General features: G+C 44.1%; 1 protein-coding gene across 5 annotated transcripts in view; it reads left to right on the top strand.

Annotated features, from left to right (window-relative positions):
- The window catches only part of galnt1 (UDP-N-acetyl-alpha-D-galactosamine:polypeptide N-acetylgalactosaminyltransferase 1), a 35,297-nt gene extending 11,919 nt beyond the window's left edge, over positions 1–23,378 (top strand). The window contains exons 1-14 of one of the 5 annotated variants that reach the window (XM_076108837.1): positions 146–373; positions 3,000–3,122; positions 10,197–10,336; positions 10,399–10,624; positions 14,290–14,456; positions 15,028–15,155; positions 15,410–15,489; positions 15,875–16,045; positions 17,989–18,106; positions 18,364–18,544; positions 19,225–19,364; positions 19,567–19,665; positions 20,281–20,415; positions 21,109–23,378. In XM_076108837.1, the coding sequence (XP_075964952.1) occupies positions 10,198–10,336; positions 10,399–10,624; positions 14,290–14,456; positions 15,028–15,155; positions 15,410–15,489; positions 15,875–16,045; positions 17,989–18,106; positions 18,364–18,544; positions 19,225–19,364; positions 19,567–19,665; positions 20,281–20,415; positions 21,109–21,255 (1,731 nt within the window). In that variant the 5' untranslated portion in view covers positions 146–373; positions 3,000–3,122; position 10,197 and the 3' untranslated portion in view covers positions 21,256–23,378. Of the gene's footprint in view, positions 1–145; positions 374–2,999; positions 3,123–10,196; positions 10,337–10,398; positions 10,625–10,647; positions 11,124–14,289; positions 14,457–15,027; positions 15,156–15,409; positions 15,490–15,874; positions 16,046–17,988; positions 18,107–18,363; positions 18,545–19,224; positions 19,365–19,566; positions 19,666–20,280; positions 20,416–21,108 lie in introns of those variants that run through there. The other 4 variants (XM_076108836.1, XM_076108839.1, XM_076108838.1 and 1 more) reach the window with 4 other exon arrangements.
- The last annotated feature ends 835 nt before the right edge of the window (positions 23,379–24,213 follow it).

Genomic DNA, 24,213 nt, shown 5'->3' on the forward strand with positions numbered 1-24,213 from the left:
GTTTCAGAGCTCCTGAACCTTGTTTGACTCCAGTCCCGCTTTGAAGCCTCGGGGGGCCTCAAGCTTTAGCATGCCAACTTTAGTTTGCAGGCTGTTACGTGGGTGCAGTCGTGCATTCACCGCATGATGTGTGCGATGTGTTAAGTGATTTCTGCTCGCTGAAAGTGAAACTTGTGCTTGCTCGCAAAAGATTGCATCATTACTCCACCCATGAGCTCCTCCTCACCTCTGCTTTTCGTGGTCTGCCTCAGCCGCCGGTCTTTTGGATTTACAGCAGGAACTACGTTGAGCCGGACTGGATGGAAAGAAGCCTGCGTGGGAGAAAAGACAGGCTTTGTGGATTAATAACTGGGAGTGGAGGACAGAGATAGAGGCAAGACAAAGGGGGGGGGGGGGGGTGACGACGACGACCGAGCTATTCGGCTGCCTTTTGCATGCTCTGGGTTCTCAGCTGGTCACTGCTGGACCACATTAATTTATGCGATGCACAAAAAAGAGGGACGGTGAATGGAAGAAGCAGAGAATTTGGGATGCACTGATCCAACCAATGCTGATCGTTAGACCTGAACTGAGGGTATCGGCCAAATGATCCAGGACACAGTCCCAGTGATCTCTTTTCCCAAATGTAAAATATAAAGCTCTTCAAGGGTCTTTACTGTAAGTGGAGACATTCACACACTGTCATTCTTTCTTTTCTTTTTTTTGTGCATTTTGTATGATATACTTCCGGACAGTTTATGAGATTGTGTAACCATAATGTACCAACATTTCACCGTATCCGGACTTGAGGGCTTAACGCATAAACGCACGTTGACTGCAGCAGATGAATGTGGATTGCTCACATCTGGTCGATACTTGAGCCGCTTAATAAGGTCAGCATTGGCACTTGGTCTGACAGATTGCATCGGCGTATTCCGACAGAGAATGGTTGTTTTGAGACTGAAGAGACGACTCTTATAGTAAAACTGGTGATCATGCCATACAGTGTCGGACTGATGTTTTTATAATAAAAGCTTGAAAGGCACTGCGACATCGCCAACACTGTTAACCAGCGGCCGAGTGGACGCGCGGTTCATTTCCTCGCCTGCTCCCTGGATGCTCGTGTTAGTGCAGAACTGGCTTGAATATTGTCGTGTTCCACGGGCACAGCTCACTGTTTGGACAGGTCCATCTCTGCTCACTTGCTCTGCATAACACATCTGACTAAGTGTCCATCTGGTCGCCTAACCACCGAGGCATCACTAGGTGTGTGTGTGCGACTTTGTGTTGTAAGCCAGCACATTTGTCTGTGTGTGTGTGTGTGTGAAATCAGCACTGTCTTACAGCAGCAGTATATTACAACTACTTTTTTAGTGTGAGGTCAGGGTTTACATTTAATAAGGGAACAGTTAATACCCAGGGGGAGGAAAAGCTGAGGCAGCTGCATATGTTGGAAGACCTCCCAACGCTGCTGCACTGCTGGAGAACAGCCCACTACATCACGCAAGCATCTCTCTCATTCAAATTGTAGTCTATCGGCATGCTTGTAATCAAGTACAGTATTGTCTCATCGTCTGTCTCTCTCTTGCTTTTTGTGGTTGCTCTCTTTGTCGATTCCTCCTCAACATGTAGCACTCACGCAGTGACTACAGCGTGAGACGGGCAGGAGGAGGAGAGGAAGAGGAGAGGAAGAGGTTCGCTCTGCAGACAGCGACAGACATGAGTGGCTTTTTGTGCTGCAGTGGTTTATTTTGTGATTGTCAGGGGAATCTGATGAGTATTTATAGAGGCGCTCGCTTGTCCTGCTTCCAATTTGCAGATGGATTACATTCCACTCTCACTTTGTGGAGGTGTGTATAAGATGAAGGGATATTAAAAAAGGGATGGAAAGAGAGAGAGAGAGAGAGTTTGTCATATTTGACAGAGGGAGGGGAAGAGAGAGAGAAAAGTAGGGAGGAGAAGAGGGATGGTGACTTACCCCGGAGGAGACGGACACCTTTGGTGGCCGGGAGCCTTCACACACTGAAGCATACCTGCACTGCAGCACAGCCTCCTCACTCACTAACACAGGAGTGTGTGGGCTGGCAGGAAGAGATTTATGGTTTGGTTCTTCTTGTAATACAAACTTTTAATACACACACACACACACATATATACACTGGCTCGCAATATGAAGTCCCAGTGGACCAGAATGATGACTTGGCTTTAAAGTAGGCCAAGGACCAAATTGAAGGACACACACACACACACATACGCCCACACTAAGTCATATTCACTGTCATCTTCATTCTCTGCGGATTTTTTTTTTTAAATAGCAGATTAATCCAGAGAGATGAGCAGTTCTGAGTATCCGTCAGCTGTCCGTCCTTATATCCCTCTACCCCCTTCATCCCTCTGTCTTCTCTCTTCCTCTCTTGTTTTATCCTGCTCCAAAGCTGGCAGAGAGTCTTTGCTTGCGTTTGACCTTTGAGTGGGTGTGAGAGGAGGATGGATTTATAACACAATACAGAGAGATACAGAGCCTAGCCGTACAATCTTTAAATGATTGACACCTTTCCGGAGTCCCGCATTCAGACCAGACTCTGGAAAGTTTCTTGCCTCAAAAATAGATGAGACATTTCCACTAAAAGTGTTGGTGCGACTGGAAACATGCCTGCTGACAGTGTGACTCTGACTGCGTGGTTGTGTGAGAGATAGACGAGTGTGTTGTGCTTTCACAGACAGGAAGTATATGTTTCAGGCCTTGTGACAGCCTCTCACGGGTCTTCCTGTGGTTGCTTGGTGGTTCTGTTGCCTCGAGGTGTGACAGGAACACACTCGCTCTCTTGTCACCACAGTCGCCGATCAATGTGCTATACGTGGAATCTTAAAGAGATAAATGAAAAGGAAGACAAACGGTTCTTTAGATTGTTACCTGACTTAGATTCTTGGTTTGAAGATCATAGAAGATGTTGCATATACTGCTCTTTCACATAGCGAAACAATGTTTTTATTCCGTGTCTGCTTCTCTCTTGTTCAAGGAGCATGTTTGAGTGACGGGCGAAGGAGGAAGTGGGATCTCTCACGCTCCGCCCCCCCCCCCCCCCTGTGCTGGTGGAGCAACCTGCACATCTGACCAGAGACTCCTTCAGTCACTTGGACAGGTATGAGTTTATGAATATTAGCTTCAGCCAAACTTCACAATGCCTAAATAAATACATACAGAGCAGACGATAAACTCAAAATACACTTAATATTAAACAGCAGAAATGTCATTCAAGAGTCAAATATAAAGTGACCTGCTGCTCCAGCTCCCTCCTCCGTCTCAACCTTCTTTTTGAGTTGAAGCTTTTCATGTTGTTGATTTTTCTAAAGTCAATTGTTTATGCGTTATTAATATCTGAATCCTGTATGCTATGGTTATTGTGTTATTATGCTGGGCATTACTTCTTTAAGCAGAATCTTCAAATTATTTAACAGCTCACTTTAAAACTGTCAAAACTAAATGGTCAGTGGCGACATGAGTGCTTTTATGAGGATGTAGATATTCGTTGATTCCCAAAGGTTCATTGCATGGGCGATATACTTGGTATAGCTGCTGTTAATACTAAGATGTGATATACAAACCAAATCCATAGTGGTGATCAACTGTCAGTCGTGGCTGCTGGACTGTGCTAATCAGGCATGTTCTTTTAGCTTCCCTTACCTCTTCCAGTCGGTAATGTTTTGTGGATGCATAGGTTTGAATAAACAACTAATACTGTGGTATGGTCTTTGTAGAGGAGGCGACACGTTCAAGAGAAAGAAAGGTTTTGTGTTGTACATTGGGTCAAAGTAGATCACATAAAAGTACAACGGTAAGGGGTCAATTCAAAACATGTCTACAGATTCCTTGTTGTTCAGGCCCGTCGCAATTATTACATAATCACCTGACCGCGATTATTCATAATTGTTGGAGTCCACATCAAGTGAATTTAAAGCCAATGTGGCAACAAATGGAAATTGAATTTGGGGCATTTCCATCAATCTTTCTTCCTGAGCATGAGGTCGTATTTGTTACTTTCCGCAGCAAGATGGTGACGGCTCTCTTGATTCGGCCTTTAGCGGAGAGTCTCCCCTACGGTGCAGTCTGGGGAAAGTTATGCTGGAGTTGTTGCTTCAATCAAGTTTCTCCTATTAGATAATTCACCTTCAAATGTTTGGATGGAAGCATGGTGTTGTTAGAGTAGCGTGGGTCATTTAAGAAATAGCTTTTCAAAATAAAGCTATGTGCTGCGGAGCGAGAGGTGAAACATTGTGTCAGCAAACTATGCAAAGTTTTTAACACAACAGCACTGCTGCTCGGCATGAAATTAACATAAAAAGACAATTTAATCGTCAACTCAAATTTCATAATTGTGACAGCCCTGGTATTGTTCACATTTGCATGCTTGTATTCCGACTGATTTGTATACACTCCAATATTGCATATAAACACATTTCTGTATTATGATATATTGTATTTTGATGAGGCAAATTAACAACAGAATAACAAAACTGGGCTGCTGAACAAAACTATTTATAATGCACGAAGCGGTCCAAACCACATACGTTTATATCTGGTTATTAAATGTTTCCATTAAATAACATTGTTTGTGAGATACTAGAATGGGATTTAGGGACATTGCTCTTATTTGCTCATGTAGCTGTTGCATCGGAACAAATTCCTGTTTAGAAAGTAAAAACAAAATATCTTTTACATTTCTATGTTTAGAAACTCTACGTAGACTGTTGAAGTGGTTGGTAGTCAGAGAAACCCTGCTGTGATGCCAGAGCGGTAGTAGTAGCAGCACTGAGAGCATGTGTGTGTGTGTGTGTGTGTGTGTGTGTGTTAACACCAATCCACACACAGTCTGTGATGGTGTGATAATATTGTAAATAGCTATATTATGCTCTTTTTAGTCAACTTTGTCAATCAGTGTCATTAAAGCCTCCACTCTGTGATACGAGATGTTTAAAAGCTCACAGGCGTCGCGCAGAGCGAGATGCATGATGCTGTGGTTAGTGAGTCCTCATGTCTGTTGTCATTTATTTACTTGTATCCACGTGCTGTGTGCCTGTGTGTCTGTGGTTTTCTGGTACTGTAAAGCCAGGCAGCTGCGCTCTCTCCAGCCCTCGAGGGAACAACCCCTGTGACAATAACGTATATTGATTTTGGCCGAGAATACCCGAGTGATTAGAGATTGAATAGTTTAATTCCACTTTGAGCCCGTGCCAAGCTTTGCATTGGTAATCTATTTCAGCTGGGACTTTTTACGCTTCACTCTTTGCCTTATTTACACTTATTTAGTTTTTAAAAATGTTCTCTCTCTCTCTCTCGCACTTTTAATAAGAATCCCTTAAAGATCCGTCTCCAGACTCTACTACAATTATGAGAAATATGTTTTATGAGACAAACTCCAACCAGTTACAGTCCAGTCCAGTGCACCACCCCACACTGAACTCCTACAGCAGTCTCGTGTTCAACCGGTTTCAATGCCTTTGTTCGTCTGTGATGTGAAAACATCAGATTTCCTCACAGTCAAAGAAGTAAAAAGTTTGCCTCAGTTTAAAAGAGCCTAGCTCGCTGAGGGACGTCTTGCTTGCATGACTGCTGAAAAGTATGAATCCTACTGTACAGTACAGCATCTGGTTCCAAAGCACTGCAGCCGACCTCCGTAACTTCCAACTCCAGAGCAAAGACTGTCGGAGCAGCAAACTGAATGGAGCTGCACTGCTCTGCATCGCTCTGCCCTCCGTTTCTATTTCTTTTCTACTCCAGTAGGTTTGCAGTTGTGTGAAATACCTACTCTGCTCTTTTCACTAAAGCTTCATGTTTTATTTCTTTAAAAGCGTATTAACTTTTATGAGGAGGTGGTCCTCCTTTGCCATGAAACACTGCGACACAAACCCTGTCTGTATGTCTGCATATATAAATGAGAATATAATCGTATATGTAGTAAATCACACAACACATCCTGTGAATACAACCACAGGCTCGTGTACAGTGTCGACTCTCTTTCTCCCTATAAAGCGATGGCAGCTCTCTCTCTCTGTCCCAGTCCTTCCTTCCTCTCTGGGACCAGTTGTGTTCTGCAGTCACGGTTATGACCTGCAAATGAACTGACCCCCCCCGCCCGCCCCCCCTTTGTGCACTTGAATAGCACCGTCTCTGTTTTCTCATTGAAGATGCTTCAAACAGCAACATGCATTTTTACACACTTGTTTATGACGGATGAAGTAGTCGGATTAAAAGACATCTGGTTTCATGGAGTATAAACTAGGCGGTACAGAGAGCAAGCAAATACACTGTTTGTAGTTTATTATACGAATTAGCAGCACAAACTTTGTGCAGATTAGTAAACACATAAATCCTTCTCTCTCTCATTGGCACTCCCTCATATTTACTATCTTCCTCCCTCCCTCGTAATTTACTTTTTAAACATGAAATCCCCAGAAGGGAGGCTCCCAACTCCCACTCATAAATTGTGAAGCGAGTGATTCTCTCGCGTCAGAGTTTTTACAAGTAGTTGTGAGAAACTCTTGGTTGTGCAATCTCTAAAGAGGGATTAAGCCCGTGGAGAAGAGGAGGAGGGGAAACGAAGAGAGACACAGGGAAGGATGTGAAGGGGGAAATTGTGTTCTTGCAGGGAAGTAGTGATGGCAACCGCTCTTGAAAAGAGACGACATCACTAAGAAACGAATGTGGGAGTGTGGGGGGGGGGGGGGGGGGGTGGTTGCTGAGAGTGAAATGCCCAGGATGGAGGTATAAAAGAAAGATGGAGGGAATGTGATCTGTTAAGGGATTAGGGAGAGACGGAGGGATGGAGATGTGTGTGTCTGTTTAATGTCACAGGGAGCCAGGCTGTTTAAAAGAGACTTCAAAGAGACGAGCGCCCAACATAAACTAAACTGACTCACATTCACACACGTGCAGCAACACACACACAGAGGAAGCAGGGCCCCGGGGGCTGCAGTGAGCACAGAGCAGACCTGAGGTGTCCTCTGCCATGCCTGATTAGAAGTACAGTGAGTGGAGCGAGACGGCTGAGAGACGGCGATGGGAAAGTGTGTTAAGTCAACGTACGCGCATATAAATCTTCTCTGCTGCCGCTCGAAGCGCCGCTGTCTACTTCTTTCATATCTGCTTGTGATCAAATGGCATTCAGGGAAACCAGTCGACGTCTCTGACGGCGTTTTGACACGACTTTGTGAGCGAGAATATATGCGTGTGCCTTTCCGTGACGGAGTGCCTCCATGTCGGTGTCTCCTCCCAAGTGCGCTATTATGTGTTTGGCACATGTGCCTAGCTCTGCTTGTGCGCAAGGAAAGGTGAAAAGGATCCACGTTCCTGCTGTGATTTCAGGTTGTGTCATGTTGCTGCTTGGAGGTGATGCAAGGCGGGTACAGTCCAGCAGTGGTCAGAGAGACGGAGAGGAGAGAGATTGTAGACAAGGGTAGAATGTCAGGCTTCCCACTGATACTGGAATCTCAAGAATTCTGAGAGGAGTGATCCGAACAGTGAGATGAGCAATTTGATGAATTCTTTGAGGATATCCGGGAGGATCTGGGAATGAACGTGCTGTTACAGGAAAATACCAGATTGTGTTTTATAACTACCACGTTTATTTTGTTTTGTGTTGGTCCTAACTCTAGTCTAACTCTAGTCTAACACCAAACTGTCTTAGAGTTGTAAGAGTATCAGGGATGTGGTGGAAAACCTGGCTCCTTAACTGAGGCTTACAGAAAAGTACAGAGTTTATATATCAAAGAAAGTAGACGTATAAAACAACAAGGGTGAAAGCTGATACAGTAACAGACTGTATAGAATCAATGTGCTCTCTCTTAGCTGCAGTAGGAACCTGTTTGTGAACCATAAGTGCAGGCAATGGTGTGAACATGCCATACTTTCACACACGCGCACACACACACACACACACACACAGGAGGCCTTGTGTGAAAATTATCAAATTATTATTACTGTATATGAAGTTCTTGTGAAACTACAAATAAATGTGCTCAGGACTGCAAATATACTTTATCGTGTTTATCAATCTTTAGATTTTTTCATCCATTAATTTTAAAACATTAAATCAGTACTTAATGAAAAAAAAATCATGGTTGGAGATTTGATAACATTTGACTTTATTCTTTTTTTAATAAATTATTATAACTCAACTACATTTCAGCAAACCAAACTTTGCAAACTATTTGATTAAAATAACACGAGGGAAAATAACCAATATTAAATCAGACTGTCTGTTGATTATTTTCTCCATCAATTGTTAAGTTCATAAAATTGTTAAAATTGCTCGTCACAATTTCCGAGAGCCCGAGGTGACATCCTGAAATGTCATGTTGTGTTTGACAAAGATGAGTTTATTATCACACAACATAAAGAAAAGCAGTTTATTGTTTTTGCTTGAAAAATGCCTAATGATTTATTCAAATAATGGCAGATGTTTCATATCGTATACTTGTAAAGCTGTACATATTAAGCTTTGTGTATTATGTATCATTAAACGGGTGTAGTGTTTATTTTTATTTCCACCATCTCATGTTTCAGTGTGTCTGGAGCTGCAGAGATGAGGCATCAGGAAAGCTGATTTACTTGTAAAGTTAAAAAGGCCAAAGTCAAATGATCATGAATGGTTCTTCATGTAGAAAAGAGACTTGCAAACCAAGAGCCACATTTTAAATTTGATTCAATCTGCAGCTGCCTGAGAGCCAAGTTTAAACAGCCGTGACATGATGCACTTGCATCAACCTTGTCGAAACCATTGTTGCTGTAGTTCACTTGATTTTATCGAATTATTTTCTTCTCTAGGAACGAAGGATCAGAGCGTTGCATTCATCTGCTGGTGGTTTCTATGCACCATTTTCTCTTTGTCAACATGAGAGATACAATCTTGCAAGGTTACAAAACTCCTGTGAATTACACGACAAGCCTGATAGGAGCTGCGACATGTCTCGCTCGTCAGAGAGCATCTGAGAGTAATGAGCTCTTTATCACACTGCAGCAGTTGTCATGACCATGTCACATAATAGTGCAATTTGTTGCAGCCTCACGATTGCAACTAGTTTTTTTAAATAATTATCATGATGATAGTGGTCAGCATTATGTTTTCCTTTATTGTGTGATATTTGTGCCCAGAGACAGCTTTCCTGGCTGTACAGACAGACAGTACGTAGCTTTAACCTGCTAGAACTGGTCAAACTGTGGACACTGAAACTCTTTGGCTCAACAGGCAAAAAAAAAAGAGAAACTTTGAGAGAACACATTCCCACTCTTGTTTTCTGCTGTGGACGGCACTTTGTGCTGCTGGAATCCTATCAGGAGGAATTTAGAAATGCTTCTCTGCAGTTCTCCATCCTCCTTGGCTGCTACGCAAAGCTAAACTAAGCTAAGCTAACTATGCACAAACACTTTTTTTTCCTTGCATGTGCAAGAAAGAAATCACCGTAACCAAATTAATTTTCTCCCTTCTGCTTGTGCTGCTGCAACCTGAGGGATCAGTGGAGCAGAGAATCAGCCAAAGAGAGGAGAGATGGTGCTGGAGGAGAGAAGGAAAGGGGAGCAGAGGAATTTTAATGTGGCTGTGTCTGTCTCTCACTGCCTGCCAAAGAAAAGCAATTACTATCACAGCCTCTCTCTCTCTCTCTCTCTCTCTCTCTCTCTCTCTCTCTCTCTCACACACACACTTGAGAACGCCGTATACATTTGCTCGATACTTGATAGCAGCTAAAGCTTTACTTAAATACCATGAAACATCCGTCAATGTTCACCGTGCTTATAATGGTGCCAGACACAAAACTAACCTATCAACTTTGACATACGCCTTCATAGATATCCTATTCTGAATGATGTAAGACAGAAATCCAGCACTGCACAGTGCTCATTCTGAGGCTCTCTCTTGAGTGTGAAGGTGACCATTTGGACCGGCGCTGATAAACAGCCGACAGATAAGAGCTGAGATTCAAACGGACGGACAGACAGGCGGGAGGGAAGACAAATGGAGGCATTGGGAAGATACTTCAGGGTAGAAATGTGGGAGGGGTGGAGGTTTAAGGGAGTGAGGAGAAATAAAGCGTCTCTTCTGCAGAACTTTGGAAAAAGCCTGTGATTGTGTGTGCTGCTCGGGGCTCGCCATCTCTCCTCACCTCAGCCAGAGCCTTAACATTCCTCTCTTGCCCCCTTCTGTCTCTCGTTACTTCATTAGGATGCGGAGGTTCGCTTACTGTAAGGTGGTTTTGGCCACTTCTCTGGTGTGGGTGATGCTGGATATGTTCATTCTGCTCTACTTCAGCGAGTGCAACAAGTGCGACGACAAAAAAGAGCGAGGACTGCCAGGGAGACACGGTGAGTGTATATTGCCACACATATGTCATCATAGAGAGACACTCTGACATCCTCCAGCACAGTCTGTCTGTGTGTGTCTGTGTGTGTGTGTGTTTTATGTGTGTGTGTATCTGCCGCAGATACCCTGACCAGGCCGCGGGACGGGCCCGGTGAAGGCGGAAAGCCTGTGGTGATCCCGAAGGACAACCAGGAGAAGATGAAGGAGATGTTTAAGATCAACCAGTTCAACCTCATGGCCTCGGAGATGATCGCTCTCAACCGGACACTGCCTGACGTCCGCCTGGAAGGGTGAGCAGCCGGCCTGCAGCTAGTCATCTGTCCTGTTTTGTCACTTACTCCATTCATGAAGTTCCCTTCAGAATGGCTCTCACTGGCATCGTCTGTTGAGACAGTCACACTGGTGATCAGTGATGAACCGCACGCCAGAAGTCTGGCCTGAAACCTGAAGTCAGTCACACAGTGAGCCACTGCAAAGGGTAGTTATGGTTATGATTAACGACACAGAGCGAGACAGATGTATGGATGCATAAAGACTTTTTTTTTTTTTTAAAGACTGATCCCTCACTGTTTCAAAAGTAAACACATTACATTAAGGAGGTGCTGATACAATATCATGCTGCCCCTTTTTTATTTTGCTTCAGTAATACTAGCGATGTGCGATGAGGAGTTTAGTCTCACTTAAGTGTCTGTCAGTGCCTGTGGATGCAGGTTGTTCAGTCATCAGACAGGCAGAGAGAGAACAGCAGACAGGTGTGCATCCAACAAGCAGCTTGGAAGATATGTCAAGGTTAGTTCAAGCAGGTGGGAACCAGCTCGGCCTCCAATCCCCCTCTGCCCCCTTTTTAATGCGCTTCAGCAGTGGAACATGCATAGATCGGTAATGAGGGTTTTCTAAGCGATCGACAGAAAGACTGACTGACAGACACAAGACTGACAGGCAGGGGCACATGCACACTAGACGGGCGGGAAAGAAGAAGGACATTGATCCGTGAAATGGGTTTTAGTCTTTGAGCGAGAGTTGATTACGAGGTGTGTTTTCCCTCAGCCTTCTCTCCGTCTATCTGCTTTTCCAATTAGGAGATAAGACCGAGTCAATATCGAGCAAGGCAATGTGTCGGTGTGTGTAGGTGCCGCGTTTGTTTGTGTTTATTTGTGTGTGTGTGACTCGGCAGGTATAGGGAAACTGTGTGAATGACTTCATCATCGCCAAGCAGCTCACCATTAGCTGAAACTTTGAAGTGAAAACTCGCTGATGGTTTATTTTCATCATTGTCGGCAGTGCAGTCATTGACTCTAAAAAAAAAAATGGTGTGTGTGTGTACATGTGCTTGGGTGGATCTACAGTCTATGAAAACACTTTCCATGACAACACCTTTCAGACAATTTTAAATGGTCTCCTGTTTTAGATCCTGACTGCAGCATTTTTATGAGAATGCATAGTATATAGATTTATTTATGAGTGTGTGTGTGTGTGTGTGTGCGCGCGCCTTAGTTTAATGTTGCAAGAGTGATGCAGTTAAATCGGAACCAGTCAGCCCGCCCATCCCCGTAATCCACTGGTTGGAGACACGGCCTGCAACTCATTACCCCGCTCTGCTGTTGCCAAAAGTTGCTCCAGCAACTGTTTGGATACACGGGACTCACAACCACTCCTCTGTAGTTAAAATCCACATCATGTGACGTGATGCGTTCATGCCATCATGTGTCAACGCGTGTTGTTTTGGTGGACCCAGAGGTTTTGTTTTCCATGAGCTGCACAGTGAAGATTGTGTCTGAACAGTGTAAAGTCTTGGTTGTTCTGTTTGTGTTTGTGAGAACAGAGAAGAGAGAAGATGAACTGCCGTGTATAAAAGCTAAAGGACTCTAAGGGTGTCTCTGTTTTTACAGTGAATCATCTCGTGCGATCATCAACCTCCCTTCCTTGCAGAGAGTACTAACACAATGCACACCACGGACTGAGAATCACTGTGTGTGAGTTATTGAACATGCTCCAGAGGCAGCTGCAGGATGGAGATTATTCTTGACCTCCTCTCCTCCGTCGCTGTTACATTCCTTCTGTCAGAATCAGCAGCAGAGAGAGAGAGAGAGGAAGCATTCCAGCGCTCTGGATGATCAGAGGGAGGGAGGATCATATTCCATTTGGCTGTTTAATCTGTCAGCGGAAGGAAGTCGCGAGCTGCCTTCAGTTTTGTCGTGAATAGATGAGCGTTTGAGCAGCTCACTGAGCGTCTTTAAACGCTTTGACTGTGAGACGGTTTAAGGTCGGAGAGCTTGCTGGCAGGTGTAATTGCAGGCTGCGGTGTTTGTTGACCTACAGACGTGTGTCTCGTTCTCCCGGGACTCTAACTTGTTCTCCAGCAAAACTGGAGCACTGCGTGCTTAATGTTTTTTTGTTGGAGAGTAACATTTATCATTCATTTGGAAGTGTATCAGTCTATATTTTCTGCCATCTGTTGTGCAAATCAATCTGTCAGTAATATGTGAGATATTTCCAATAATAAGAGCATGCTTTCGAAGCTGCTGGTGAGATGATTATGAAAGATTTGTTTGCCTTAAAAGGGTTAACAGGATGTAACAACGTTCTGTAGAGCTTTGGCAAAGCGGCGCTGTACTGTAATGCAGTGTATTGTGTGACTGTGTGGTGTTGTGTGCAGCATCTAATGGAGTCTGCATAACACTGAAATTAAACTGCCTAAAATGTCATCAATCACTCTTGTAGGAGCCCGCAAATTGAAAGATTGTCTTTCTTGCAACCCTAAAACAGTTTTTTGTCGGCCAAAGTAATAAAAGTGTTTATAAGCTGCAGTATGGATGCAATCTTCTGTTATTGTGCACAATAATGTATCATAAGAGTGATACATATCATATAATACAGCCGTCGATTTTCTGGAAATTCACTTTAAAGAATCCTTTTTATAGTCGGATGGGAATGTGTGCGGCTTTCCCACAAAACGGTGATAAGAACGTTTTGGAAAATAATAAATGAAGGCAACTGCTTTAAAGGTTCATTACGTTTGACTTATTACTAAGTCAAGCAAGTTTAAAATCTCCACAAGATGATTTTCAAATAGAATAAACCTTCATCAATGGCTGCCAGGGGGAAACAAAATCAATCCTAAACTCACAACTATGCTTTGAAAAGTGGTCGGGTGTAATTTCAATAGAACAAACTTTGTATCTAATCGGGTAAACGATGCAACCAGCGAATCCTGTGGAGAACTATTTAAATAAGTGTGTGACACCAACATCCGTCTTCTCTTGTCTCCATCATGCCTGCTCTCCTCTGGGAGACATTTAGGTCCCTGTGTGTTTCTCAATAAGAGAGTTTTGAAGTGTGTGCTCTACACTGCGATGACAATGACTCACACTCTAATTAGCATCACCAATCAACTGTCATCATGCTGACCCGCTATTTCTGTCTGTCTCCGTCTAAATTAGGGAATACACGCTCGGCTGCTCGCTCATTATTCACCCTCAGTTTTCAGTGTTTGAAGTTGATAAAAATATGATTTTTGGTGAGACGTATATGACGATCTGATGAATGCAGTGATTCCATGACTGACTCATGCTGTTTTGTTGATGAAGTCCCAGCTGTTTCCCTCAGATCTCTGTTGTGTGGACTCTCTTCAGCTGCAGCTCTGTGTAGCAGTCTCTCACTATCAGACAGAGGCTGGATTGTTTCTCTCATCTCACTCTGTCTCTGTTCAAAGCCGACAACTTCACTCATCATCGCACATGTGGTTGTCTTTGTGCGACCGCATGTGTTTGGTTTTCAATGCCATTCTCACACCTCTTCTTGCTGTCATTTTGAAAGTGTGTCGTCTGTTGATTTGAAATTTGCTTTGTATCCATATATGTAGCTGCGTTAAGTGTCTATCGTTCCACATTGTAGGCATCTTTTTTAGCATTAAAGTTTTTTCTTTCTTTCCGATTGTTTCCTTGTCTCTTTGTAGGTGTAAGAACAAGTTGTATCCCGATAATCTTCCCCGTACCAGCATAGTGATTGTATTTCACAACGAGGCGTGGAGCACACTGCTGCGAACCGTCCACTCCGTCATCGACCGATCACCTCACACACTGCTGGAGGAGATTGTCCTGGTGGACGATGCCAGCGAGAGAGGTACACACACACACACACACACACACTGCAGATAATTCCTTCACCGCTTGTGCCTCTTGTTTGAGGCTTAGCCTATTTTTTAGCGTTACTGTATGATTTTGTTGAGTTTCTGTGTGTAGCTGTATTTGTGCATGTATGTGAGTGTGAGCGTGTCTGCGCTGTGGCGCCCAACAGCCAGTCAGCATATATGGCCTGTGTGTGCCACTCCACCCTGTGCAATGCTGCTAATCCCTGTTTGGGGGAGATTAGGTCTTTAATTCGCCAGCCGCAGGGATTACACTCTGTTATTACCCTCAATCCCCCCCCATCCGCCACCACACAGCACCATCTCACCCTATGGGACCTCAGGTTGGATAGTGTAAATCAGAGGGTATATGTATGGTATATGTACAAGCAAAAACACAAGCGCACAGTTACCTTTGATCTCTGTTGCTACAAAGGGAATCATTTGGAGGAGTGGCTCGTAATCCATCCTCTGTTTTGTGTGTGTGTGTGCGTGTGTGTTTTTGTCTGTGCTTGTGTGTTTATTGGATTCCTATTTTGCATTTATGTGTTTATTTGTGTGGTTTAGATTTCCTAAAGCGGCCGTTGGAGCAGTACGTCAGAAGGCTGGAGGTCCCTGTCAGAGTGGTGAGGATGGAACAGCGGTCTGGACTTATTCGTGCTCGCCTCAAGGGAGCGTCCATCTCCACTGGCCAGGTGTGTGTGTGTGTGTGTGTGTGTGTGTGTGTGTGTGTGTGTGTGTGTGTGTGTGTGTGTGTGTGTGTGTGTGTGTGTGTGTGTGTGTGTGTGTGTGTGTGTGTGTGTGTGTGTGTGTGTGTGTGTGTGTGTGTGTGTGTGTGTGTGTGTGTGTGTGCACATGCACCTATGTGACCTCCACCACCCAGTGACCTGCTCACCACATGGTGTGTGCACCGTTGGGTTTGTCTCATGTTTTCTTTCCATGTTTCTAGGTCATAACCTTTCTGGATGCTCATTGCGAATGCACTATAGGGTGGCTCGAGCCTCTGCTCGCCCGCATCAAGCAGGACAAGTAAGATACACACACACACACACACACACGAATGTCATACGCTATGCCAAGCATAAAAAAATCAATTAACTATTATGGAGCCTGCAGGGAGCTTGCCTGTGTTTATTCAATGCTTAATTTAGTATTCTTTGTTTACTGCTCCCTGCAAGCAGGTACTCAAGTATTTACACACACACACACACACACACACACACACACACACACACACACACAGGGTTTTAAAGGGTGTGATGAGTTATGGCTGATGGGAAGGCTCAGCACGGTCCATTGTGTAAATGCATTTGGTTCTGGAGGTGCCACACCTTGCAGATGAGCACTTAGCCGTGATTGATGCCCACCCAAGGTTATGAAAAGAAGGCTGATGAATGTCTGTGTTTTGCTGTAGGAGAACAGTGGTGTGCCCCATCATCGACGTGATCAGCGACGATACGTTCGAGTACATGGCAGGATCCGACATGACGTACGGGGGCTTCAACTGGAAGCTCAACTTCCGCTGGTACCCTGTACCCCAGAGAGAGATGGACCGCCGCAAAGGAGACCGCACGCTGCCTGTCAGGTGGGTGAAGCAGCGGGCCGATCCGGGTCGGACTCTCCTTTTTGAAGCGTCGTTCAGCTCGTTATTCAATGCCTAACAGTTGTGCAGCTAGCGCTTACCCCTCTCTGTTGGGTCAAGTGTAAAGAGAATTTGCCTACGGGACAAAATTGAATCATTAGTGAAATACCACATGATCAATCACACTAACTCTGTCAGTCAGTTGTTTAAAATAACTTATAGCCTGTGAGCTTTAGCGTTGCTGATAGGCATTTACAATTGATGTGTGCAGAGTAATCGTACTTCTCCATTTCATTTACCACAGTTCATTATTATAAACTGCCCTTCAGGAATACATACTGAAAGAATAGATTGAACTTAACAGTGTAGCTTAAGACCAGATGTTTATGTAAGATTCAGAGTAGTTTTGTTCCTTGCATCGTTTCTCATGGCTCAGACCTTTGGAACTAAAATCCCAAACGTATTTCTGCCTGTCTATCATCTCTCCTTCCTGCTCTTGTTTCTCAGCATGCTTGACACCATTATTCCAGGTCACACATAATATAATATTTCTTATGCAACACTTGTTCCCCTGTTGTGAGTTGTTTTTCACAGTTGGGTTGCAAGGTCCGGGTAGGAAAGTAAAAAGTACTTTCGACTAATTATTTGATAAATCCTGTCATGTTGAATTAGTTGTTTTCTACTGAGAAGATTTGAACACTGCTGCACATAAACAAGTTTTCAGAATGAAGCTCGTGTATCAGGTTTCAGTCAAGCACCAACTTAGTTCAATAGTACAAGATGTGCTAGTGGGAAATCAGTAGAATCAATCAGTAAAGAGTAACAATGATGGGATTTCCACTTCTCACATGTGAATTTGGTATTAAATGGCTGCTGCTATAAGTACGTAGAGAGCTTTTCCTGGTTAGCTACAGGCCTGCTGCTGTTTCGCACTCTGAGGAGCCTCATAGAGTGACGAGACAGGAGGAAACCGCAACAGCCCGACTGGTTGATATCATCGAACATCATCTAACTTGTGATTTACACTTACAGCACAGCGCAAAATCTCTGTGGTCACTTGGAAAGTTTCTCTTTACAGCTATTGGAAAAAAAGTCTTGTGGAAAATCCTTTGAACATAGTAAATGACCTCGTGTCCACGAGGTGCTGTGATTCCTTCAGACTAAAAGATGGGAGAATTTACCACAAGATGACCTGGAAAACAAATATTTGAGATTGTGGGTACAGAATATTGCCCTGTATTTACAGTTGTTGTTTATGTTTATTTCAATGTCACAGTCTTTTAGATAAACCTGTTTTTATGCGACTGTTTGTAAGAGACGATCTTTAATTAGAAACTGTTTTGCGCTGCAATGTACATCTGTGTTTGTTTAACTGTGATGTCACAATATTGATTTAATTGTTCGCTGACTAGTTTAGAGAGCTTTGAAATGTTTACAGTTAAAAGAAAAGCACACGCATATATTATTAATATTGACATAATTCACCACTTTGTTTCAGTTTTCAGTCATTCTCTGCGATTGTAAACATCTGTGTTGTTCAACAAGCTAGTGTTTGTGTTGCTCATTATTTCCCACTTTCAGCCCAACGCTTTACCCCGTGTGCTCTCAGGATATCTTTTACCTGTGTTTTATTTATGTGTATTGTGTGTTGGTAAGTGAAGCAAAAGCAGGCAGTAAAGAAAATAAGCTTGATCTACAATGGAGGAAACTGTTGTGTGAGGGGGAGAAATGGCCGTTAAACACTGACACACAACAGAGAAGTGAGCAGAAAAAGACCAGAATGAAATAGCAGGAAAACAGCCAAGAACTGGGTGAGAGTGGCGAAACATAAAACTCTGATGGGATCTGTAGATGCCGTGTGACCTTTAGAAAGCAGGTCTTCAGTGACTTAAGTGCCACTAACCCACCGCGCTCTTAATTTACCCCGCTGTCCTGTCTCTCTCCAGGACTCCCACCATGGCAGGTGGCTTGTTCTCCATAGACAGAGATTATTTCCAGGAGATTGGCACATATGACGCAGGCATGGACATCTGGGGCGGTGAGAACCTGGAAATCTCGTTCAGGGTGAGTGAACACGCCCGTAGCCAACTGACGTGACTGTGTTCTTCCATGCAGTGGCAGGCAACACACATGCACATTACACTTGTAAGTCTGACTTCTCCGACTTAAATTGTTGACTAGACTAATATTTTGTCAGGCGTCAAACAGACTGTCACAACACAGACAGGACCAAACTGCATCATCCATCTCCCTTACAGTGCGTCTATTGTACACAGTATACTGTATATGTGTGTTGACGCCAAATCTGGTGTGTTTCACAGATTTGGCAGTGCGGTGGGACGCTAGAGATTGTCACATGCTCCCACGTGGGCCACGTGTTCAGAAAGGCAACACCCTACACGTTTCCTGGAGGAACGGGACAGATCATCAACAAAAACAACCGACGCCTGGCCGAAGTCTGGATGGATGAATTTAAGAACTTCTTCTACATCATCTCTCCTGGTGAGTGTGTTTGTGTGTGTGTGTGTGTGTGTGTGTGTGCGCTCGCATTCATGCAAGTATGCATGTATGTGCTCATGTGTGGAGTTTAATCTCCGTGGCAGGTGAGATCTATCCATTAACCCGGGGAGAGTGAGATATTGCAGTGGTGACTCAACAGTGCAGGATGGGGGGTGGCGAGTAATTTCACGCTAAGAAGAATTTATTGACTTGCACACACACACACACACACACACACACACACAAGCTGGCAAAGAAGAGACAGCCAAGAGTGGAGCATAACTCACTTATATAGAAAATAATAATAAATGGCTTGAAACTTACTCAATTACTCCATTTTTGTTTAGCAGGCTGCAGATTCTCCACAAGGCAGAGCTGCTCTGTTATTGTCAAAAGTAGTTCTAAACATGATGACATCAGATATTTGAAGCTTCATCCAAAAACTGCAATTAAAATACAATTAGTTTTATACAGCCCTAGTGTTTCTCAGTGCTGCACCCAATTATGTCGTAGGTGCTTCAAATCATGTGCGGCCTCATCCTACTTCACCAATGACACACTTTGAATCATGCTTTACATGGAAAACTGAATTTAGCAGCCACTCGGCACATACTGCACTGTTTGAATGTAGTTTGGTACCATAGTTACTGACCTTCATGTTGATGTCGTGTGTTTGCGTCCAGGCGTGACCAAAGTGGACTACGGTGACATCACATCTCGCTCGGCTCTGAGACAAAAGCTTCAATGCAAACCCTTCAGTTGGTACTTGGAGAACGTCTACCCCGACTCTCAGATCCCCAGACACTATTACTCCCTGGGAGAGGTATACTCATCCGCACACTCACACACACGCAGGCTGACCCACAGGTTTTTAGATACCGTTATTGCTGTACGACAGACAGACACAGATGCGTCTGTGATTCACTACCTTTAGGCTGAAACCCAAGCAGACACAACTAATCTGTATCTGTTTAAATTAAAGGGTTTATGTACTCTTAATGATTTTCTGTGTGTATTCTGCTCAGATCCGCAACGTGGAGACCAACCAGTGCCTGGACAACATGGCCCGCAAGGAGAATGAGAAAGTCGGCATTTTCAACTGCCACGGCATGGGAGGCAACCAGGTATCCGAGGAGAAAACAAATATAGAAACAATACTGACACAAAATAATGTAAAAAGTGTAAACAGTAAACATTTTTTCAAAGATTATTTTGTGTCAGTATTTCTTGTTGTAAACCGCCCAGTGATAGGCATTGGGGTCGAGTGCTTTACTAGCTGGGCAGCAGGCAAAGGCCGGGACCTGTGCTTGCTTATAAATGAATGAAAGAATTGAATAAGGTTAGTAAAATAATACAACATACATGTGTGCAGTGGGGATGAAAGTCAGCACGCTGGAAGTGTGAGACCCGGGTTCTCTGCCGTGAACAGTGGATAGCTCTCTCTGGGTTGGGAGTGAGTTGCTGCCCGAAGTGATGGAGTTCAAGTATCTCGGGGTGTTGTTCACAAGTGAGGGTAAAATAGAGTTTGAGGACGTCATGGTGAAGAGGGAGCTGAACCGGAAGGCAAAGCTCGTGATTTACCGGTCAATATACCTTCCAACCCTCACCTGAGGTTAACGAGTTTTCGGAAGCAGCTGAAAGAATGAGATTGTGGGTACAAAAGGGTGATAGTGCAGTCATTCCCGAGCAGTAATGGAAATGTGTTTTTGAGATCTGGAATCTGTTTGTGTGACATGCAGGTTTTCTCTTATACGGCCAATAAGGAGATCAGGACAGATGACTTGTGTCTAGACGTGTCCAAGCTAAACGGACCCGTCATGATGCTCAAGTGTCATCACCTCAAAGGCAACCAGCTCTGGGAGTACGACTCGGTGGTGAGTGGAAGAAATGTACATGTTAGGGTGTATGTGAGGACATAAAAAAATGCAGATTTACTGGTACATTAAATATACACATATTAACATACACGGAGGGTTCTCATGCATGTCTTGAAACTGAAAATCAAGTTGTTCTTTTCACCAGAAAAGCCTGGAAGGTCATGTATTCCGAAAGCTCACAATTTGTTTTCTTTCTATTTTTTGATCCGTATAAAAAACAATAACATTCGTTATGAAAACATCCAAAGGTTTGAGCGTTTCCTGTCGCAAGAAGACACTCGCTGCAGTTTAAAGTAAACAAGCCCATAATATAACGTAAAGGGGAAAACTGGGGAAAGAAACACAAATGAGGTGCTGAATCTGCTCCAAACCCAGTGTATTTCCAATACACGTACAGTATGACAACACATATTTAACCAGCTGTCATTTCAGTTTCTGGATATTGTTTTCAGTCTTACGTTGGTATACTGTATATCCTTGCTGACACATTACCCAACTCAACCACAGCATGCCTCACACTGAGAGCTTAGCCACAACTGAATTGAAAAATCTGTCAAAGTCTGATTGAAAATAAAATATATATGAATATGATTAGGTAATTAGTTACATACCCTTGTGAAATCCAATGAAGCAGTCAGAAGCCTGATTTGCATTCCCTCACACACACACACTCTGTGTTTCTCTGTGCAGAAGCTGACCCTGATCCACGTCAACAGTAACCAGTGTCTGGACAAGGCCAGTGAGGAGGACAGCCAGGTGCCCAGCGTCAAAGACTGCACACACACACGCTCCCAACAGTGGCTACTCCGCAACGTCACACTACCAGAGGTCTTCTGACCACACTCTGCACACTCACAAACACACGCACTCACACACACGGCGGCCCAGAGTAAGCAATCAGATGAACAGACGTGTTTATTGAAATTGGGCACAAGGAAAGGAAAGACTTCCCACGAGGGGATTCGGGAAGAGAGGAGGCCGGATTGGACTGTACTACCTCTGCCGGAGATCAGAGGGAGGAGTGTGTTTGACCCTCCTGAGACCGAGGAAAGAGGAAAGACTCCCTCTCGGAGACGCTGGCTGTTGTTTTACGTTTGTTTGTTGTTTTTTTAAAGAGATTTTACCGCAGAGTGACTCGCTCGCTGGGCGTGAATACGAGACTGGCCAGTTGAGTCGAGGTTTGCACTCACCGCTTCCCTGAACAAAGCAGTCCGCCCCTCAAGTCATCACTTAACGTTTACCGACTGCCTCTGATTGTGTGTGTGTGTGTGTGTGTGTGTGTGTGTGTGTGTGTGTGTGTGTGTGTGTGTGTGTGTGTGTGTGTGTGTGTGTGTGTGTGTGTGTGTGTGTGTGTGTGTGTGTGTGTGTGTGTGTGTGTGTGTGTGTGTGTGTGTGTGTGCTCTGAGATGAATGTATGCTTTGAGAAGGGAGCTGAATTCCGTGGTCATTTTTTTTTTATTTTTTTTTATTTAATTTTGTAATGGATTTTAAAAAAATGAACTCCTATGAAGAAGGGTGCGTGTGTGTGGATGGACGTGTGAGACTGTCATGTATGTGTGTGAGTGTGTGTGTTGGAGCCCCTCCTACAGTCTTGCAGCAGTGTGTGTCTCCCTCTGGTGTTACTCCCGGGCATTTCACTCTACAGACTTGAGCCTCCCGGCTGAGGACTTTCCACGGGACTGCACATAAAATAACGAGAGGACCGAACACAAGGACCCGACGTCTGCCATCCGCAGAGACCTAGAGATAGGAATATGTTTGTGATATCTTGAGATTTCTATGTCCAGTTTTTACATGGCTTTGTCTGTTTCTACAGTCCTGTGCGAGTGCCACAGAAGCAGTAACCCTAGTCTGTCTGTCCGTCTCTGTTGTCTTTAAAGATGTTTAACATAGAGCTTACACAGACACACACACACACACAGAGGAATCTGCATATGTAACTGATATTCACTGCCTAGTGTAGTGTTAAACTATAGGGAACTCTCTCATAAGGCACTAAATATTCCCACACACATCCTGTATACAAATAGGAATAAGGCTTCACTGGCCAGATACTTTGATCCATTTTGTCATATCTTCTCAATGACCTCTTTGAAAAAAAAAAAAAAAAAAAAAATACACTCCAAGGGCTTCTTTCCTCCAGTGGAGTGTGTGGATGGATGTGTCCTGTGTGTGTGTGTGTGTGTCTGTCTGTCTGTCTTCAGCACTAATCCCCAGTCAGCTCCCTGTTTACTAGGACAAACAGCTCGATTCCTCGCTGTTGGACAAACAGTAGACTAGCGTAGACTGACGTCAGATCAGCGTATCCCTGCGTCTGTTGTACAAAAGAGCAAAAGCTGCTTTTTTTTCCCCTCTGCACTCCCCGGAGGACATATCTATAGTAGGAAAGGAAGCCTGGAAAGCTGTTGTTAAAATACCCGAGACGTTGCATAGGTGATTTAGGAGACTTAATCAGGGACAGAATAATAATTGTAGAGAGCGCGAGTGACGATTTTAACTGTGGATTACAAAAGAGCGAAACCGCAGAAGACATATCTTAATCCATATCTCACTGTGCAAGCAGTATTCCACTGGTCATATCTCAGCCAGACGGTTATGTCAGTGTGTTGTTTTCAATTAATTTGTTTTGTATCACTGCGGGAGAGGTGATTTCATAAAGGTTTTAACCGTCTGGGCTTCCTCCAGTGGAGGAGGGGTTTACACACAGGACCCCGGTTCCTCCTGGTTGTGGACACGATGGTGAGAGAAGGCCCGTCGACTGAGTTCATGCCTGAGCGAGTGACTGCGTGGGGGAAAGATGTGAACGTTTTTTTGATCGTGTGAAAGAGGAAATGTAACGATTGATTCGATTTTTGGGGAGTGAGGGGGGGGGGGGGGGGGTTTGAAGTTAACTGACATGTCCAGGCTTCCACACTGAGCTGATCCAAATGTAGAAAATAAAGGTGAAAAAGTTTACAGAACCATATGAGCAAATTGAATTTGTCCGTCCACACACTCATAGTATACACACTTTCTCTTCAGTCAGAAACGGCTCACAGAGAGAGTAAATGCTTTCTTTGTAAACAAACAAAAGGTAAGTTGACGTTCAGTGTTTCTGTGTGTATCCTTGAGGCCTGACGGATGTCTTGAATGCATTTCCTTCCTCTTAAATCATTTGGAAATCAGCTTTTTTTTTTTTTGCCTCCCCGTCGGCGACAGCCCTGTCGTTTTTGAGTTCTCATGAATGCGATATCTCAGCAACGCCTGAAGGCAATTTCTTCAGATTTGGAACAAACCTCCACCTGGACTCAAGGATGAACTGATGAGATTCTGGTCCATCCCATTCTTCAACAACTTTTGGCAATTTCCTCACATTTGGCACAAACATCCACTTGGGACTCCAGTATGAAGTTAATAGGTTAATAGTTATTCACCAGTGTTCACTTGCTTGTATTCTTCTTCTTCTTCTTCTTCTTCACTGCCTTTGTTGACACAGAGCTGCGTTCTATTGGTGGCCACCGACTGTCAATCAGTGGAATAGTTTGGAACCGCTGGCGAGACTGCTCAGAAGAATTCAGTTTTTAACAGAAAGTTGGGTTTAGTGACAACATGGTCATGGGGTGTGACCACTGTTGCATGAGGCACCCATGGGTGTGAAGAGATCATAATCTCGAGCCTTGTGGGGAAAAGGGACTCTTCTCTCTGTTTTTCATGAACATGACAGTGAAGGTGATCGAGTCGGGCAGCGGACTCACTGCATGTTTTGTGAAGAGTCGTTGAATTATTCATGCGTCGGGATCAGTGCCACCGACAGCC

The sequence above is a fragment of the Anarhichas minor genome, unplaced genomic scaffold (genome assembly GCF_050575085.1).
Source record: "Anarhichas minor isolate MPS153535 unplaced genomic scaffold, ASM5057508v1 ptg000041l, whole genome shotgun sequence".
Lineage (NCBI taxonomy): Eukaryota > Metazoa > Chordata > Actinopteri > Perciformes > Anarhichadidae > Anarhichas > Anarhichas minor.